The 20,417-nt window shown below is 46.8% G+C and overlaps 1 protein-coding gene across 1 annotated transcript; it reads right to left on the minus strand.

Moving 5' to 3' along the window:
- Nucleotides 1-6,254: 6,254 nt before the first annotated feature.
- LOC120673603 (probable chromatin-remodeling complex ATPase chain) lies at nt 6,255-19,563 on the minus strand. The gene is made up of 25 exons (XM_039954528.1): nt 19,050-19,563; nt 18,522-18,638; nt 18,271-18,374; nt 17,561-17,673; nt 16,846-16,943; nt 11,367-11,546; nt 11,065-11,286; nt 10,834-10,968; nt 10,470-10,752; nt 10,303-10,376; nt 9,764-9,984; nt 9,578-9,665; nt 9,400-9,493; nt 9,125-9,313; nt 9,011-9,042; nt 8,837-8,913; nt 8,658-8,747; nt 8,504-8,573; nt 8,277-8,319; nt 8,133-8,191; nt 7,851-8,016; nt 7,384-7,562; nt 7,093-7,308; nt 6,868-6,978; nt 6,255-6,769 (listed from the first exon to the last, which is right to left on the minus strand). Exons 1-25 carry the CDS (start codon nt 19,350-19,352, stop codon nt 6,749-6,751), a joined length of 3,285 nt encoding a protein of 1,094 aa, XP_039810462.1. The 5' UTR covers nt 19,353-19,563; the 3' UTR covers nt 6,255-6,748.
- Nucleotides 19,564-20,417: the final 854 nt, after the last annotated feature.

Raw genomic sequence — 20,417 nt, forward strand, 5'->3', positions numbered from 1 at the left:
TGGGCATCAGGTCTCCTTTGATCACTTCCTGAAACTGCTGATAGAATTCAGCCGGGAAGCCATCTGGGCCTGGCACTTTGTTATGTTCCATGTCAAAAATTGCATCTCGAATCTCCTTTTCAGTGAATGGAGCCATGAGGAATTCATTTTTGAGCTGACTGACTTGAGGAATATCATCCGTCCTATTGCTTAGGGTAAAATGGTTATCCTCCGGCGGTCCAAATAATTCTTTATAGAATTGGGTGATATAACCCTTAAGGTCGTTAGGCTGCCCCTCAATTTTTGCCCCTTCATGTTCTAGGGAGAAGATACGTTTCTTTCAATGTTTACCATTAGGAATCATCTGAAAGTACCTAGTATTATTGTCCCCCCAAGAGAACATCACTCGCTTTGGTCCGTTGATAGTACCTGAGTTCCTCTTCTCGCGGGAGTTGTGTCAAGTCATCGTGAGGAGCTTCAAGCTGTTCCCTTTCCCCATTGGTGAGCAATCTAGTTTCAGCTAGGGTGTCTAAGTTTGTTACTACTGATTGGAGGTTCTCCTTTTGATCCTCATGAGCTAGACAACTAAGTTTCATTTTCAACTGTTTTGCATGCCCTGTATAGGATGGGTCACTAGTGTCCAATATTAGCGGTGTATGATATGAGACTCCTCTGTCCAGCGCATGTATTGTTACTATCGGATATTTAAATTCTCATTCTGTTGTCATTAGAACTCTATCAAGTTTCTCAAAGGTTGGATCCGATAAAGAGTTTGCCCAAGTAAATTGTCTCCCTTCCAAATCAATCTGCCAAAGATCAAAGCTATCAATGACGGCGTTGAACAGGAATGGCCATCGGGGATTAAAATTATTTTTGTTCTTTTCCTTACTATGTCTCATAGTGTTAAAGTCTCCCCCAATTAAGGTTGGCAATGGATTATGTTGACAAGTACGAATGAGTTCCGACAAGAAAGCAGATTTTTAATCATCTTGTGCTGGACCATATATTGCCATCATGAGTACCACTTGAAATCATCATTTTTATTGCGGAGATGGAATTTAATAAAAAATTCCCTTTCTATTACGATGAATAAATCAAGGACAGTGGCATTAACTCCCAAGAGTATACCACCCGACCGCCGCCTTGGGGGAAGACAGTGCCAGAAGAAGTCTGTGCCCCCTGAGAGACGGTTAAGATTCGATCTAGACATGTCTTGTTTCCTAGTTTCCATGATGGCGACAAAGTCGAGCTTGTGATCCCTGATCGCTTCTGATATATAACGGTATTTAGCCAAGTCTGAAAGACCTCTACTATTCCAGTAGAATCCTTTCATGAGGAAACACACTTGGTTTTTTGGGATCTTTTTCGTGCCTTATCTTTTTTTAGACGATGATTTAGACTTACGACCGGATACCTTAAGATCACAAATTCTTGTGACCAGATCCGTATTATCCAAATCCACATGAGGTAAATCCTTGACCAAGTGAGAAAGAAGGCCGCTATCATTTTCAGGGTCTTCCTCATCACTTACATCAAAAGGATTGACCTCAAAACCAACTCGCCTGTTTTTTGGCTGGACTGCATCCCTATCAACCTCGATTCGTTTGAGAGCATTAAAAGAGACATTTATCGCATTGGAGATGCTACCCAAAGAAATCCCGATCAAATTTAAATTTGCAACACAAGCATCCATTGGTAACTTGACAGCAGAAATTTGAGAAAGATTACCTGCCGAAGGAGGTATCCCTGCAGTCCTGTGCATAGTTGCTGTCGAGCTGTCCAGATTCCTAGTAGCAGCATGCCTCTTGGCCTTGTCCATCACTAACTCATCTGGTGTAGAAATTCCATCGGTAGAATACGAGTAGTTAGCACGAGCGAACTGACCCACCCTCTGAAACATGAGCCAATTCCACATACGCAATGTTGTTGATTGGTGTCGTACATCCAGCCGAATGTACTGCCTCCGACTTGCCAGACTCCAAGTGAACCGCCGACATTTTGTGCATTGCCAACCCCGCCTTAGTAGACATCACAGAGTCTGCTACAGATATATCAAGTGATTACATGCACGTAATATCACATAAAAAGAGAAGGCAAATGCAACTCACTTTCATTACATCTTATACTACTGTATGCAGCTATAAACTAATCCTCGTGTACACCATCGCATGTTGTAATATATGTACAGTCATGATGTGATACATGCATTTCAGTCCCCATTGCTTTCGTATTTCAGTTACCACTATTTTCTCCGCGCGCATTTACTATTTGGATGTAAGCTCTGGTCTATAAAACAGTCATAGCTTTTGTATACGGGCTCAAAATTTTGATTTGGAAGTCCTTCTATAAAAGAGTCATAACTTTAGCATACGGGCTTGAAATTTGGCAACTTTTTCACGAACATTTTCAGAAAATTTTCCTCCAGTTTGTGACTGATATTGTCATTTCAACAAAAAAATTAAAACTCCAAAATTCGGCCATGAGGTTTGAGTTTTGAGCAAACAAGTTCCAATTACAATTAGGGTTTGAGTAATGGGATAGGACATATGTATGGATCAATGAATTGATGGATGAAAAAAAAATCTAAACCAGCAACCAAACTCAACCTAGGACACGAAGTCAACACTCGAAGTTTGAACTAAACTATGCAAAGGCTAAAGAGGATGGTTATAGGATAGGAAAAAGATTAAAAACAGTGGCGAAATCGAAGGCGACAAATTAGGGCTGATTGTGAACAATGAGACGAAGGCGAAAATAAGGATGGTGGAAGTGCAAACCTAATGATATACCTAAGTCTTTGATTACCACCTGATGGGTAGGCAAGGGTGCCTGACTTTCATCATGAGAATAACTAGGCTGACGGCACGACACAACTGATCTGGCTTCCGATGCACCATGCCATCTCTTGGTTATCGACTGTATGCTTGACCTCACCATGAAGGCTAATCCTTTGCCCATGAATCGAAGAATACAAGCAAGAACAAGAAAAATACGCAACAAGATTGCTAAAAGTAGATTAAGCGCTAGAATTTGAGTCTTATAAACCGATAACGGCAAAAATATTTTTTGATAGATTAATATAAGAAAATTCAACCCTAACCTTAAGCGATGGTTATTGAATATAAAGGTTTAGGGTCATCCGAGAAACCCTAGATACGTCTCTAATGGACTCCAACACAATACACGATCCAAATGACAGCTGCGCAACGCACTGATAAATTCTAGACTCTAATCATTTCAAAGATGATTCCGTCTGACTCGAACATGATAATGATGTGTATGGCAAGCAACAGTCAAGTCAACTGATCCTGAATATGACTATAGAGATAAATAAAAGGCCAAATTGGATCATACCATTAAAACAACCAAACTTTAGATATATACCATCAAAAGAACCCACTATTAATATATATCATTAAAAGATTGAACGTTATAACTATTTAGCATTATGTTTGCTTCTACTTGCATCGTTACTCTGTTGGCTCCGTGGGCGCAGATCCTGAACATGGTTGGGCTCTACCCACGAGACTAATCAGGACATCAGCGTCAGCTCCGGCCACGCACAGCCTCCGGCAGCGCAGCCCCGGCCATCCTCGGGCCCATGCCGAGCTCAGCCAGTCGGCCTTATCCTCTCCGGACCACCTGCTCAGCTCCCTCCTCTTCTCGCTCTCTCCTGCGCCCCCTTTCGAGAGGACACGAGAAACTTGCCCAAACAGCCGAGCTGGCAAGCAAAACATCCGGCATAAAATCTTCATCAAATCTAAATTAACTTCAAGTGCACCTTCTTCACCTTCCCAGCTTCCTCTTCGGCAGCTCTAGCATGGGCCCTGGCCACCGGCCGGCTCGGGACTGGAGTTTCCCGAGCCGCCATTGCTGTCGGCGTGATCTCCTACCTCCGGCCACCATTTCCGCCCACCAACGGCTCAAATCGAACCTAGAGGATGCTCTAAAACTCATGCTCTTCATGTTCTTGCGCGTTCCCATTGTTTCCACGGTCGTTGGGTTCGCCACCAACGAGTTCCGGCCAGTCAACGTTCGGCGGCTCGCGGCTTTGATCGGACTGGAGCGGGCAGGAGACGGCTATCGCGCGCGGGAGGGGCGGCGGCGCCCCCGCGCGGGACTGTTGGCGGCAAGGCGCGAGCAGGCAAGCAGGCGCGTGACGACCAAGCCGCATCCCGCTGCACTACCAAGCTGCGGCCGCTCCGAGTCGTCACCGGCAGGGTTTACCTTTTCGTTTTTTTTTCCGAATCCCACCGTTTGCCGGAAATGAAATTTCGACCGAAATTTCACCGAAATTCGCTAATTCCGAACGGAAAGGGAATTCAAATTCAAAAAACGAAATTTCGGTGAATTCCGACCGAAATTTCGGTGATTTCGACCGAAATTCGGTGATTTTCGACCGGAAAATTATGTAATTTGTGATTTCCCTACTGTTCCCGAGGTCAAATGAAAAACTTTTGAATACCAACTTTGTTCAGTTTTTCGAGATCTACAACTTTTGTTTTACAAACTTTTTCATTTGAGCAATGGTTTGAAAGTTATTTAATTATTTCAAAAACTACCAATTAAAAATCTTGTCATTTCATGTGACAACTTCCATTTTCTCTCTTAGGCCTAAACCGGACTTTTATTATTCTTGTTATTGCGGATATGCCTATAAATTCACTGGAATCAAGGTTACAGTCACCGACCTACTATTGCAATGCAAAGCTTTCTTCCACGAAGTGGGGCAGATCAAAGGCCACAACTGATTTAATCTGCAGTTGCCAATGGAGAAGAATTGCCAATGGAATTTAACACGTATCAGCAATGGCCACAACTTCAAAAAAAAAAGGAAAAGCAAAGCAAAACAGTTATAACGACAGTATATTGCAGCACACCAAATTCATCTGGGTATGTTATACTCACGGTTCCAATTTAACTGAGTGAAAAACTCCCAAGTCTCCACAGTTACCGGCTACAAAGCTAGAAGAGCCGGATCGAGGGCCTGGTTAAGAATAATAGACTACAGCAGACAGAGGGCATTAGCTGCCATCTCATTCGATCTCACCGCTATTTACAAAAGAAAAGAGCTGCTAGATGATAATATAAAAGCAGATGCAAAAGGCAAAAGCGAAGCAAGATTGACGACGAGCCTAATTAGACAGTACGAGGAAACCAGATCTACTAGTCTACTGATGAGAGTATAGTCCACCCGGGCCGACCGATGGATCATCATCCTTCCAACCTTTCTTTGCAGGGCTGTAACAAGGCCACTCCCTTGTAAAAAAACCCACAAGAAGCCTCGCTCCTCTCCGTGACGACTCCATCCATGGCCGACCGATATATCCACACAGGCAGCAAGCAATTGAAATAACTTTTAAACCGATGTAGGTATGCATATGAAATTGAATAGGTACCTCACCAACATCATGATAAACCAAAGTCTAGTTGAAGTCGAGGGGAGAAAACAAATTTTTGCACATGAAATGACGAGTCATTCAAATTATGGTTTCAAATGTTAATTTTAGCCTAGCAAATGATCTTAGATTTGAGTGTGTTCTAATCCTATTTGCTTAGAAAAACACCTAGTTTTTTATCATATTTTTTTCCAATTTTTTATAAATTTTTTTGAATTTTCCAAATTCAAAACGGAAAATACCGAAATTTCTTTTCCCGGTAACTAGCGGAAACAGAAAATTTTCCGAAATTTCACCGAAATTGTTAACCCTGGTCACCGGACGCAGTCGAGCCTCGCGGCAGCTACTGCATCTTCATGTCAGGGCCACGGAGGGCGGCACTGACGCAGCTGGAGATCGCGGGACCGGCCATGCGCCGGCGGTGGAGGTGGTCCAGGAGGTCCTCGGCGTCGGCCACAGTGCCCCCCCCCTCCCCCCCGCCCGGCTAGTCGCAGGATTGTAGCTGTAACGATGAAGTAACAAGCGAAGCTAACGGAAGCAAACAGAATGATAAATTGCTGTAACATTCAATTTTTTGATGGTATATATCTATAGTTGAATCTTTTGATGATATATGTCTACAGTTTGGTTTTATTAGTGGTATGGATCTAATTTTACCTAAATAAAATCATTTTATATCTTGTTAATCTATCATAAAATTTTTAGAATAACTTGTTTTTGAGACGAAAGGATTATATCCTATCACACAGACGAGCTGCTGCAATATTCCGTATATCGTTTGGGTAATGAAGTGCCATGAACAATTTTGGATGGGATTTGCATATAATTCAAATTAGGAATGCAATGCGGATCCCAATTGATTTGCAAGCAAGCTCCAGTTCAATTTTCGATTTCCAAACTTGCAATAGAACTGAAATATGCAGTCACACAACTACAAAAGTTGGTGCCATACTGTGGCCACAGGCAGTTCACTTTTGCTACTACTACTGCTAGACAATGGTATGGTCCACAACTACTGCCATAGGTGCCATACTTCTCAGCCTGCTGAGCAAAGTAACAGTTGCATTTTAACTTCGGTCCAAGGCGAGCCACTTCAAAACGGCAGCAACACTCTACATCATGTGTTGACTACCGACCCACGCGGTCATTAAATGACCCAACAGCATTTACATACCACTTAATTTCGGAATAAACTAACCTATGTCATTGCAGAAGTTACACTACAAAGTCAAGCCTGCGTTCTAGGCTTTGAGCTCAGGTGCTAGAGGAATTGAGCACTCCAGGCCTCCAGGGATGGGCTTTAAGCGCATTGCAGATGCTGCATCTGCTCATCTCCTGGCAAACTCCAAAAGCAGGATCCAAACATCACATCACTCTCTCTTACGCCTCCCCTGAAACAGTCAGATTTGGTGAGCCGTGGGATACACAGTTCTCTTTGGCAAGATGTACAAGGGTTATCAGCAAGTACAAATTTTTAACAATGACTTACCGCGCCCACGTAATCATCCATAAGGGACTGCCGCCGCCTCTTGAATGAATTTGATGGACTTGTCTCACCCTCCGAATTTCTTGATGCCCCTCGCTTCATTGGAGTCATGTTCTGTCAATAATAAAACAGTAAAACAATTAGCATCACTGCCTACAAGCCATACATACATTACGGATGACAGAATGCAGAGTTACATGAAAGAGGAATGCAAAGTTTACAATTTACCTTAGCAAGCCTTTTCTCCTTCCTTGCCTGCCTTTCTTGCTCATCATATTCTTGATTCTCCTTCTCAACCAGTCGAATAAGGGTGTCACAACGCCTAGCCAACTCTTGTGTAGTTCTGGACTTCACAAACCAATCGAATCGGAACAAGGGAGACATGCGGAAGGCAGCTTTCAGTTCATCCCAGTTCCCATAGCCAAGTTTATGCACCATACAAAGCTGTAATACAGCAGCAGCTTATTAATCATGCCATATACTCGAATAAACTATATAAAATAAAGTGGGAGAACATACCATAAAACGGTCACATTCCTCATTATAAAACTTCCCTTTATTTTGGCCATACTGGATTTTCAACTCTAGCCATGGGTTCTTGTAGCGGTCGAGCTTCTTCCCAATGGCTCTCATAATCTCATCCTTACGGGATATTCTTGCTTCTCCCCTTTCAATATTCTTGATAATTCTATCATAATCTGGTTGGACAATGGATCGAAACATAAACAGTCAGTAGTATAAACAAGTACTCATTTCTCAATTCACAGCTGATCTTTGATATGCACTTACAAAAAATATGGCGATAAATAGTAAAACTTTATGTTCTGAAATATTATCATGCCAAAAATAATTACACTACTTCAACATGACCATCAAAATAGTTCTTATTAAATTAGAGGCCAGATTAGAGGTGTGAATGTGCAGTTTCTAAAATATATATACAAATTGAGTTAAAATTATATATCTATGTCAAGTTATTGCCTTACCACTCAATTCCTTGTATCGCTCCTTGAAAACTTTAGCATATCGCTGAACCTCCTCTTCTGTTTTCCCTTCCATTTCAGAGGCTATGCTTTTTATGTCATTTCGACCATATTTCTCACATGCACGAATAAAGGTGTTGAAGTCTCTCCTTGTCCATGATGCAAAACCCTGAGATTTGGACCATGGAAACAATAAACAGACTTAGACACAAGCATGTAAAAAGAATAAGCAGATAGGTAGCAACAATGAAAAATTGATGAACTCGTGTTGCATGTGATATTAACCTCTTCTAGTAACTGCTCCTTCTCTTCCTGTTCCTCTGCAGTCAAAGGCTCCAACTGATCTGAGGGTTCCATTAGAATAACATGGTTAGCATAACTCGCGTGGATGCTGTAACACAAACCTGGAAAAGCAAAAGCTTATAATACCTTCGTCTTCACCATCTATGGTATCTTTCTTCTGGTTCGCTTGCTGCATTAAAGTCTCTGATGTTAAGCACCAAGATTACCAGTGACAATGGCGAAACTATTACACAGTGAAGGAAAGTAATGGCTAATGGAATGGCAAACTAGGCACAAAATGAAGCAAAGTTGACCTAACAAGTTGCTTAAAGGATAGCTGAAATTGCAAAAGAACAATCTAGTTGACAAATTACCATGAGGTATCGCACTTCCTTTTCATACAATTCATTTAGCCTTTGGTTGTTGAAGAACTGGAAATCATGCCTGACATGCAAATCAAAGATGAGCTGGTAATATGATGCAACAAAGCTGCGATCATTGAGAATTTTCGAAATAGAAGGAACTTACAAGTGCGGCATTCTTGGAATCCTTGGTTCCCTAGGCTTTGCTGGTGCACCTTGGCGAAGCGCTTGCTTAAAGTACTCAGACTCAGAGTAGCTACCAGAAAGAAGTTAATATAATGTCAAAACAAGTATAGGTAAAGTTCTCCACAACCCAAACAATAAAAAACAAAAGTTGTGCCTTACTTCCTCTTCCTTTCTCTTCTAGGTGGCTCGATCCAGTTATCACTGACGAGTTTCTTGAAATCAACCTTGTTTTCATCCTGCAATCAATCAAGAAAGAAGGTTTAGTTGGTGGTGAGCAAATACTACAAACAAAATTTCCAATTGATATCACAAATTAAATGTATCAATTATTACCTTCTCATCATCAAAATCATACAATTCAGCATCTGCATCAGAAAAATAGTGTTAACAGAAAGAAAAATACATAGGAACAGTGAGGGTCACAGGAGAAAGTGGACAGGCACATACTATCATCCATCTTAAATTTAATGGCATCCTCAGTGAACTTTTTCATTTTCGCATCAAGTTCTGCAGTTGTCTCCTCTCCTTTAGCTATAATACGGTCTATATCCTCATCTGTTATTGTACTGTCTTTAGAACTGAAAACCATTTCAGCACCAAACCTCACCATTTGCAGAAGATCATCCTTATTGACAGCTGAATAAATGAGAATGTGATCAGAATAATACATATCCAACTAATACAGAAAATGGTTTGACAAATATAAAGTATTAAAATCCTACTTTTCTGCTCTGCCAAACGTCCTTGCTGAATAACCAAAGCATCCAACGCAAGCTTCTTATACGCTCTCTCAATCACTTTTTCCTCAATAGTATACTGTAATTTTGTTTGCATCATTTTCATGTCAGGTAGCAATATAAATATGGAACTAGAATAATTATTGATCTAGAATCAACAAACCTCTGTGCAAAAGCGAAAAACTTGAACCTCTTTCTTCTGGCCAATCCTATGTGCACGGTCTTGAGCTTGCAGATCAGCTTGTGGATTCCTGAAGGCATAGGAGCATCAGAGACATAACATCACATTTATCTAATTATCTTTGAGGGTAAATAACACAATATGATTTTAACATAGAAACTGGTGTACCAATCACTGTCATAAAGAACCACAACATCAGCAGTGGCCAAGTTGATTCCAAGGCCACCTGCCCTAGTTGAAAGCAAGAAAACAAACTTCTCACTTCCTGGCCTGTTAAAAGCTTCAATGGATGCATCACGATCTTCTCCGCCTGTATTTCCATCAATGCGGCAATACTGATACCCTCTGTACATGAGATAATCTTCCAAGATATCCAAAAGCCTGGTCATCTGCAGTATGGTAATATATGTTAAAATATGCAAAATTCTGTGGAAGCAGTACCAATCTTTGTTTCTAAATACTCGCAGCTTTGACCAAAAATGTGTCTAGACATTCTCGTAGTATTTTATGAGGGAAAGAATAGGAAACTACATTTCAGAAAACGTAAAGAGCCAAGTATTTGAAAAGAAATTAAGTGGTCAAGAGCATCAAGTATTTGAAACAGAGTTTCATACTTAGTGAGCTTTAATGGGATGATGGTTTTTTCCTAATATGCAATTCGCTATCATAATTCCATTCAAATCTGCAAGGTAGTGGCAAACAATCACCTGTGAAAAAATAAGGACTCTGGAATCACGTTCCTTTAGCTTGGGCAGCAATTTATCTAACAGCACCACTTTTCCTACATAAATATCAAAAGAATGGTTAATAGAAACCATAAGATAATGCTAAAAAACATATTACAATTGTGCAATAAGAATATAATGTGCTATACCTGCATTCTCAATTAGATGTTCACCAGTTGTGTAGGGCGGGCCAGGTTCAGCTCCTTGGAATAGATATGGATGGTTGCAACATTTGCGCAATTGCATGGCGATATTAAGCAATCGCTTGCGTTCACCACCAGCATTAATAACCTCTAAATCTTTCTGAAGCAGAGCACGATAGTACTGCTTTTGCATTTGAGACATTCCAACTTTAAGAATGGTTTCCTTCTTTGGAGGTAAACCCTTTTCTACATCAGACTTAAGCCTCCGAAGAAGAAATGGGCGAAGGACCTTCACAAAAATTGTAAGTGAGAATTTATATAGGGTTAATAATAAGGCATTGACATTGTTTGATCATGGGTGTATCCCAACCTTATGGAGCTGCTGGACCACCTCCTGTTGGTCATTTTCTCCAGAAATTTGAAACCATTCATCAAAGGTCTCAGCGGAGCTAAATATTTCAGGTAGCAAGAAGTTGAGGAGAGCCCAAAGCTCGTGGAGATTATTCTGCCATATAGCAAACCAGTCAAAAATCAGATTTAACCAGAAATGAATATGAAACAAGAAAAAAATCAAAGAACAGTACTGGAAAGTGAAACCTACCTGCAGTGGAGTGCCTGTGATGAGGAGACGATAATTAGTATTGTAAATCCTCATAGTCTTTGATAGAAGAGAATTCTCATTTTTTATCCGGTGAGCTTCATCAATAATAATGTAGCGCCAGCTGAAACGCCTTAATGCAGTTTTTTCTTTGATTGCCATTTCAAAGCTAGTCACGCACACATCAAATTTCCCAGGCTGTAGCAAATTGTCCCTTATATGGTTCTGACACAAAAGAATAAGAGAAGATCAGTAACATGACAGCATATTTTCAGCAATGACTAAAGATTGGACTTGAGACTAACCCTCTCTTCTGGATTTCCCAAGAACTTCACAGCACGAAGGACAGGGCAAAAACGCTGGATTTCCTTCATCCAGTTGCCAAGTGTGGACTTCGGTGCAACAACCATGTGAGGACCAGTTATACCTCTGAATTCATGCAGGTAGCCCAGCAGTGAAATGGTTTGAAGAGTTTTCCCAAGGCCCTGAATAATAGAATAATAGACATTCCATGTCAAACAAAACCACATTAACAGAAATAAGATCTTAATTACATCTTGTAGGAGAGAATAATTGCCTTATTCCTCCAAACCCTAAAAGGGTGGGATATATAGATCCTATACATAGGCCTCTAGATCGGCCTCTATACATGGGCTCACATATACACCAACACCCCCCGCAGTCTGAACTACCGGCACAGTGGTGTTCAAGACTGGACAACAAGAAAGCCAACACCCCCCCCCCCCCCCGCGGTCTGAACAACCGGCGCAGCGGTATTCAAGACTGGACAAAAAGATAGTACAAAGGGCAAATACCCACCGCAGCCACAACTAGACACCTGCTACGTTGAGGCTAGAGCGAAACTCCGAGAAGGTCGAGAAGGGTAGTCCCTTGGTGAAGATATTGGCAAATTGGGAGGTAGTCGGGACATGAAGTACCCGAACATCGCCGACGGCGACCCTGTCGCGCACGAAGTGTAGGTCGATCTCCACATGCTTCGTCCGCTGATGCTGAACGGGATTGATGGAGAGATACACGGCGCTTACGTTGTCGCAGTAGACGAGCGTACTCTTGGCGAGCGGGCTGTAGAGCTCCGCCAAGAGCTGTCGTAGTCAGGACACCTCCGCCACGCTGTTAGCGACAGCCCGGTACTCCGCCTCGGCACTGGAGCGGGAGACAACCGGCTGCCGCTTGGATGACCAGGAGACCAGGTTGCCGCCCAGGAAGACAGCGTAGCTGGAGGTGGAGCGGCGAGTGTACGGGCAGCCAGGCCAATCAGCGTCGGTGTAGACCACCAGCTCAGAGGTGGGAGAGCGATGAAGAACCAAACCAAAGCCAGCAGTGCCACAGACGTAGCGGAGGAGACGCTTCAGTGCAGCAAGGTGAGACTCTCGGGGATCATGCATGTGAAGACATACCTGCTGAACGGCATATGTGAGATCTGGCCGAGTGAAGGTCAGGTACTGCAAGGCACCGGCGAGGCTCCGGTAGGCAGTAGAATCAGCCACGGGATCACCCAGATCAGCAGACAGCTTCGCCTGAGTATCGACAGGAGTGGAGCATGGCTTGCAATCAGTCATTCCAGCCCGCTCCAGAATGTCGAGTACATACTGCCGCTGGCGAAGAAACAGGCCAGACGGGCGAGTCTCAACAGTAACGCCCAAGAAGTGGTGGAGCTTACCAAGATCCTTCATAGCAAACTCCTGCTGCAGAGAGGAGATGACGCGCTCAAGCAACTGCTGACTGGAGGCGGTGATCACAATATCATCAACATAGAGCAGCAGGTAGACAGTCTTATCCCCACAGCGGTAGATGAACAGAGAAGTGTCAGCCTTGACCTCGGTGAACCCCAAAGTCAACAAGAACGTGGCGAACCGAGAGTACCAAGCCCGAGGAGCCTGCTTCAGACCATAGAAGGACTTGTTGAGCCGACAGACCATATCCGGACGACTGGAATCCACAAATCCTACTGGCTGAGCAGTAGACAGTCTCTGACAGAGTGCCGTGAAGAAACGCATTCTTCATATCCAACTAGTGCACAGGCCAAGAGCGAGAGAGCGCAAGCGAGAGGACCGTGCGCACCGTAGCGGGCTTCACCACTGGACTGAAGGTCTCATCATAGTCCACTCCAGGCCGCTGGGTAAAACCCCGGAAAACCCAGCGAGCCTTGTAGCGCTCCAGTGTGCCGTCAGCCCGACGCTTGTGCGTCCAGATCCACTTGCCTATGACCACATTGCAACCAGACGGACGCGACACGAGGTCCCACGTCTAGTTGGCGAGAAAAGCCGCGTACTCCTCTTCCATCGCGCGACGCCAGTGAGGATCCGCCAAGGCGTCGCGGACAGAGGAGGGTACCGAAGAGACCCGCGGCTCCCCCTCGGTGGCGGAGTCACGGCCTGAGATGCCATCCAGAGTCACCATGGGATGGATATGCCGAGGATCCCGGTAGACGACTGGCGGGTGGTACACCTCCGGCTCGACTCGAGAGCGAGTCGGCGGAGGCGGTGGCGGCGACGGCACCGGTGTAGGCGTCGCAGGAGCCTCCGGAGCCGGAGGCGGCGCCGACGTCGGCACCGACCGACGCCGGTACACCTGCACCGGCTAAGCGTACCGTAGCGGCGCCGGTGTCGGCGCCGAACGATGCCGGTACACCTGCACCGGTTGAGCGTACAGTACAGGTGCAGGAGGAGGCACCGGGCCGCGCGTGGCACAACAGGAGACCCCGGGGACGCGCACGGCACGACAGAAGTTCCTAGGGCCGCGCGTGGCGCGACAGCGGGCACCGGGGCCGCGCGTGGCGCAACAGGGATCATCGGAAGCGGTGCCGGTGTGCCGGGAAAACGTGCAGGGAAATCGCAGACAGATAAAGGTGGCTGAACCACCGGGTCAGTCGAAAACAAGGACTCCAACTCGGGGTCAGGAGAAGGTGTGGAGGAAATGGAGTAGGAGAAGTCCAACTCGTCAAACACGACGTGTCGGGAGATCAGGACGCGCCGAGAGGTGAGGTCAAAACATCGGTACCCCTTGTGGTCAGGATAGTACCCAAGAAACACACGAGTCGAGCGGGGTGCTAGCTTGTGAGGAGAAGTGGCGGAGGTGTTAGGGTAACACGCACACCCGAAGACCCGAAGGTGGTCGTAGCGAGGAGGGGTCCCGAAGAGAGTATGGTGTGGAGTGGGAGTAGAACCAGTGGACGGAAGACAGTTAATCAAGTAGGTGGCGGTGTGGAGGCCCTCGGCCCAGAAGCGCGGGGGCAGAGAGGCCTGGATCAGAAGGGTGCGCACAACGTCGTTCGTCATGCGAATCATCCGCTCAGCCTTGCCGTTCTGAGGAGAGGTATACAGACAAGACATACGCAGCTGAACACCCCGAGAGAGGAAGAAAGAACGGGAGGTGGAGTTGTCGAACTCACGCCCGTTGTCACACTGGACGGCCTTAATGGTGAGGCCAAACTGAATGGACACCTAGGCAAAGAAGTGGAGGAGGGTAGGGAAGGTCTCAGACTTGGCGCGCAAAGCGAAAGTCCAAGAGTAGTGTGAGAAATCATCGACCACCACCAGATAGTATTTGTAGCCAGAGAGGCTGAGAACAGGAGAGGTCCACAGGTCACAGTGAACAAGATCGAAGGCATGCGTCGCATGCGAAGAAGAGGAAAAAGAAAGCCGAACATGACGACCAAGCTGGCACGCATGGCAGAGGTGCTCAGCAGGAACCCTAGTACCAGGAGCATCGGTACTACGACTGAGCTGAGCTAGAACGTCGCGGCCAGGATGACCAAGACGGCGGTGGCAGGTGGTGGAAGACGGCGTCGCGGCAAAAGCAGCAGACAAAGAAGGCAAGAGTGGTGCAGCGGAAGACGGAAGGCGAAGGGTGTAAAAAGGCCCCATGATGTCACACCGGAGGAGCGAATGCCGAGAGGCCGAATCCTTTACAGTGAGACCAAAAGAGTCAAACTCGATGGAACAAGAGTTGTCAGCTGTAAACTAACGAATGGAAAGAAGGTTATGAACCATCTGAGGAGCAACAAAAACATTGACAAGACGAAAAGAACCAGGAGCAGAATTCACGGCGGTGACAAGAAGGCAAGACCCATCATCAACCATGATGGACGAACGACAAGAGGGGTGTGTGGGCCGAACAGAAGAGAGGATACCAGCATCTAGGGTGGTATGGAAGGAGGCACCCGAGTCGGCGATCCACTCGGTGCTGACCGGCGGCGTCAGCCCTATGGCGCTGAAGGACTGCGCCAGTGCGGCCTGGTCCCACCCCACAGGCCAGGTCGGCTGCTGGCTGGGCTAAGCGGGTGGGGTCCAGAACGGCGCAACAGCGGGAGGTAACGCGGGCGCGGGTGCGGGCACGCGCGCCATGGCCAGCGCGGCCATCGCGGGCGCAGCGGCGCCCTGGGGCACCCACGCGCCGGGGGCCGCAGCCTGCGCGGCGCACGCGGCGGCGAGGGAGGCTGCGGCCCGCGCGGCGTGCGCGGTGGACACAACGGCCTGCGCGGCCTGGACGAGCTTGGCCTCAAGGTCCCGCAGTATCTCCTGTGGGCGCTCATGCGCGGTAGCAGGGGCGGCACCGGGGCCGCGAGAGGCGCTAGGGCGGCGGCGGCGGCACACCGGCCCTAGAGGGTTCACGCGGCGCGTGCACGGGCGCCAGCTAGACGCCCGATTCCGGCCGCAGCAAGGCGGCGCCGGCCGCACAAGGCGCAGGCGCGCGCTAATGGGCGGCAGGGCAGTGGCCAGCAGCAGGGGCCACGCCCACACGCGCGTCCTGCCCGGGGACAGCGGCAAGGGCGGCATGAGGAGCGGGCGGCCAGGGCCACACACGCGTGCCGGGAACGGCGGGTGGGGTGACACCGACGCCCTGGGGCGGCCATGCGCACGCACCGGGGGCGCCCGTGCCACTCGCAGCGGCGGCAGCAGCCTGGAAGGGCCACACGCGTGCAGAGGCCGGGGCCAGAGGAGGAAGGGCCGCGCCAGCCGTGCCCGCGTGGGCAGCAGCGGCAGCGGCGGCTGCACCGGCCGTGGGAGCAGCGAGGGCCGCAGCGGCATTGGGCACGCTCACGCCCGCACCCCCCGCACCCTGGGCAGCGGCAGCGGCTGCGTCGTGGGCCGCGCGCGCCCAGGGCCACGACGGCGGCGGGCAAAGGAGGTGGAGGAGGAGGGGCCCCGCCTAGAGCAGAGCAGGGGCCGGCGGCGGCGTCGGGCAGGAGGCCCTACTGCAGGGGCCCGGCGACGGCGGCGACGCTGGGCACGCTCGCGCCCGCGCCCCCCGTACCCAGGGCAGCGGCGGCGTCTTGGGGCGCGCGCATGCCCAGGGCCGCGACGGCAGCAGGCAAAGGAGGTTTAGGAGGAGGGGCCCCGCCTAGAGCAGAGCAGGGGCCGGCGGCGGCCGGGGCGCACCAGGGGCCGGCGGTCTGAGCAGAGCCGGAGGCACCCTCGGCGCCCGCAGCGGCGGCGCTCGCAGCGGCGGCTGGCACGGGTTCCAGGTCGCGCCAGGGCCCGGCCGTAGAAACAGAGGCAGGGGAGGCGCGCCAGGGGCCGGCGGCCTCAGATCTAGAAGCAGGGGAGAGAGGAGGGAAGGAGAGGGAAGGGAAGGAGGAGAGGGCCGGCGACGGCGGCTGGAGGGGGAGGAGAGAGAGACTAGGCTAATGATACCATGTAGGAGAGAATAATTGCCTTGTATTCCTCCAAACCCTAGAAGGGTGGGATATATAGATCCTATACATGGGCCTCTATACATGGGCTCACATATACACCAACACATCTAACACATTAAACATACCATCTCATCAGCCAAAATCCCATTGATACCATTCTCATACAACCGTATGAGCCAATTAAGCCCAGCCAACTGGTAGTCTCGCATTTTTCCTTTAATGCCTGCAAAGCGTAAGGATTCAACCATTTAGAAGTTTACATATGACAGAAATGAGAATTGTAAACCCAAGGATATTAAAGCCTAACAGTATTGACTGATTTTATGAGAATGCAGATCAATTCTATTACTAGGAAAATTAGGGAAATAGTCAGCCGCCACAATGAATAAAACAAAAAAGGCATTGGTGGAAATGAAACAGAAAACAGATGTCAATTGCATCAGTAGATATTCCATATTTCATAAGAATCAACACAAGCTAACACACCACTTAAGTGTATAGAGGAAGTTGTCAGATAAAAACGGTATGCATTCGCTTAAGGTTCCTGATATTTTATCTTAGTTGCAAAAATAGAATTATCAACAATCAGTCATTGATAATGCTGGTTCAGTTTGCACCTCACCAGAAAGAATCAATGCCAAATTTCATTTATGCCCTTTCAACATTAATGCCAGGTTCCATTCCTCATCTTATGAACAGCATTAAATACTTTTATGACAACAAAGGAAAAAACATAAATCTACATAGAAAGAAAAGCGTTCAATCAACTTATGATGGTTATCATACCAAGAAAATAACATTTGTAAAGTAGACACAAATAGTCGGCAAAGAAGGGCTCACATGAAGGCTGAGAAACTAATCGTGTTCCCCCTGCACCAGCAAGGGCATCTTCCTCCTCCTTAAGGTATTCTTTATCTTCCTCTTCTTCTGTCATCTTTGATGCATGTCGTCCCCTACAGATTGACTAACTTATCAACACATAAATTAAGCAAGCACTGACCCTGAGACAAAATGTCCCTGAAGTAAATGGAAGTAAATCCTATTATTGTCCTCCATAGAATAACGAGCAGCTCCTTATAATATCGTGACACTGACAGCTATTACTACACAGGATAAACTACTCGAAATTACAACTGCTATGTGAACTTTCCTTAACTCCACAGATAAATGATAATATGAAACAAGTTGTACATTAGATGTCATACACAATACTGACAATTTAATAAAATTAACCAGATCAAGAGGACAACAAAGAAACTACAACAAGATTCAAATACAAGGCTTGAACATCGAAAATTGGTCATAATTTGAGTTCATGCAATGTGTAAAGTTCCATCAGATTATAATCATGCTTTAAGTGCTAGTCAAAACCTTTTGTGGTATCAAAAAAATTTTCATAATGTGGTCACAATCAAAGTTGGGTACAAGCATATTGACATTTTAACTTCAAAAATGTTATGCTTAACAAAGGACACAGCAACCTCCACTAGTCTTGCCAGATGACCAGTAATTGTACAGTACAATGATGGCACAAACAAAACCAATCTTACCGCCCACGTGGTTTTTTCTCTTTAGATTGACTTCCTTTTGCAAAGTGAGCAAATATTTCCGTCTGCTGAAGAAGGTATTTCAATCGTCCCTTCCCTTTATTGTTCTGTCAAAGAATATAAAGATCAGCGAACAGTGACAGAATCTTTACATATTGGCATCAAATGAATAATAAAATACATGATGTGCACATGACTAATCCCATGCAAACCATGCATTTGCATAAAGGTATTCCTTTAAAGATGGTACATACCATGTCAGCATCAATGGCAGCATTTTGAGTATCCAATATTTCTTGGATTTTTTGCCTCTTCATCTTCTGGAGCTCCTTTAGCCTGGATTTCTCACGCTTCCCGACCACTGCATCAATCTGCAACAGAAATAGTTAGCGCCAATGCCATGCAACATTCTCACTCCTGAACCATAGGACAATAATAGAAGATACAACTAGCTCAAAATTAGATATATTTGTCAATATTACTAGTTATCTGCGGATTATGGAGTGGAGACAATAAAAAAGTGACCGCCACATCTATGAAAGAAAATTAGAAGTACCGCTGCAAGCAAACAAAATAGAGGACGCAGAAGGTCCAACACATTAGAAGCACCGCTACAAGCAAATAAAATTTACAGAGAATGCAGAAGGTGCAACACACATGTAGCAATGGACGACAAGCAGATCTCATTCTAAATTTTATTCGAAGGCGGCGGCAGGGGGGGGGTAATAAATTGAATCCTCTGTAAACTCGATGGAAGCACCCAACTCTAACCGCTCGCCCACCTCGTCGCCGTTGTCACCCGGGGCGGACTCGTCGTCCTCGGTGGACTGGGACTCGTCGTCGCCTTCCACAGGGACCGCGGCACCGGCGTCTTCCTCCTTCTCGGCGCCGGCGCCGGTAGTGACGGCCTCGATCTCCTCCTCATCGACCTCCTCCTCCCCCGAGGGAGGTGCCGCGGCGTCCTCCTCGTCCTCTTCCCCCTCTTCGCCAGATCCGGAGCCAGCGGCGTCGGACTGGTCTTCCTCCTCCTCGGCGGAGGACGAGATCTCCTCCTCCTCGTCGTCGTACTTCACCGGCTTCGCCATTGGGGCGGGCGGTGGCGGGAGGGAAGATAGGGTTAGGGTTTCGGAGCGTGGCGATTTGGATTTCTAGTGCGGAATGGTCTCGAATCGTTTGATCGAGCGAGTTTCAGGAGTGAAATGGATTCGGGGGTGAAAAAGGGCGGGAGTGGCTGATTTTTCGCGGGTTGCAGGGGAATTTTTCGCGGGTAGTGGGAGGGGTTTGTTCCCGCCAACTTCAGGGTTGGGTTTGAGCCCTCCCGCCATCCTGGAATTTGGGCCTGACAGAAGAAACGTTGTTGGGTTTGAATGTGTTTCATTTGGCTTGCGTCAGGCTATCCCCGCTCATCTTCTCTATATTCATCCTCTAAAAAAAATTATATAGTCATCAAAATTCTCTCCTCTAAATAGTTTTTCTGCACTCATCATATTTTATATCTCCCTCTATACCAACGACCGCGGGTGAAACCCACACATCTGATATTTTTTTCTCTCTTTTTACCTCCCCGTCCCCTTCCCCTCCCTCTCTCTCCCTCCCTCATCTCTCCTTGTGCCACTATTGTACACTCGCCGCCCTTCCTCCCCGCGCCCCTCCACCGACAGTCCCCGGCGCACATATCACTGCAGGTCGACTGCATCGACCTGCACAATGCGGTTGCGGACGTAGACGTAGCTGAGGCCGATGTGCACGTCGCCCATGGTGACCTCCCTCGAGGGCCTTGTCCACCATGGTGACCACGGTGAGGATGCACTCCCCGGCACTCCACATTGGATGAAGATTAACGACGTATACTTATTTCGAAATAAAGATTTTTTAATTTTCTAGATGGTTTCAATGTGGACCTGAATAAATACATCACTAGAGTGTCAAAATAATCCATTCATAATACAAAAAATTCTATTATTTCATTAATTCATTCATTAATACAAAAATCAACAATCCACAATATGGTCATATATACAAGTAAATCACATGAAGTGTCTACACTCATTCTAAAAATTTCTACTATCCACATACTCATCTACACTGGCAGAGCCTAATCTCTGATCTCAGAAGAATGAGGGGGCACCCTTTTGCTACAGTGATGAACA

This window comes from Panicum virgatum, chromosome 5N (assembly GCF_016808335.1).
Source record: "Panicum virgatum strain AP13 chromosome 5N, P.virgatum_v5, whole genome shotgun sequence".
NCBI lineage: Eukaryota > Viridiplantae > Streptophyta > Magnoliopsida > Poales > Poaceae > Panicum > Panicum virgatum.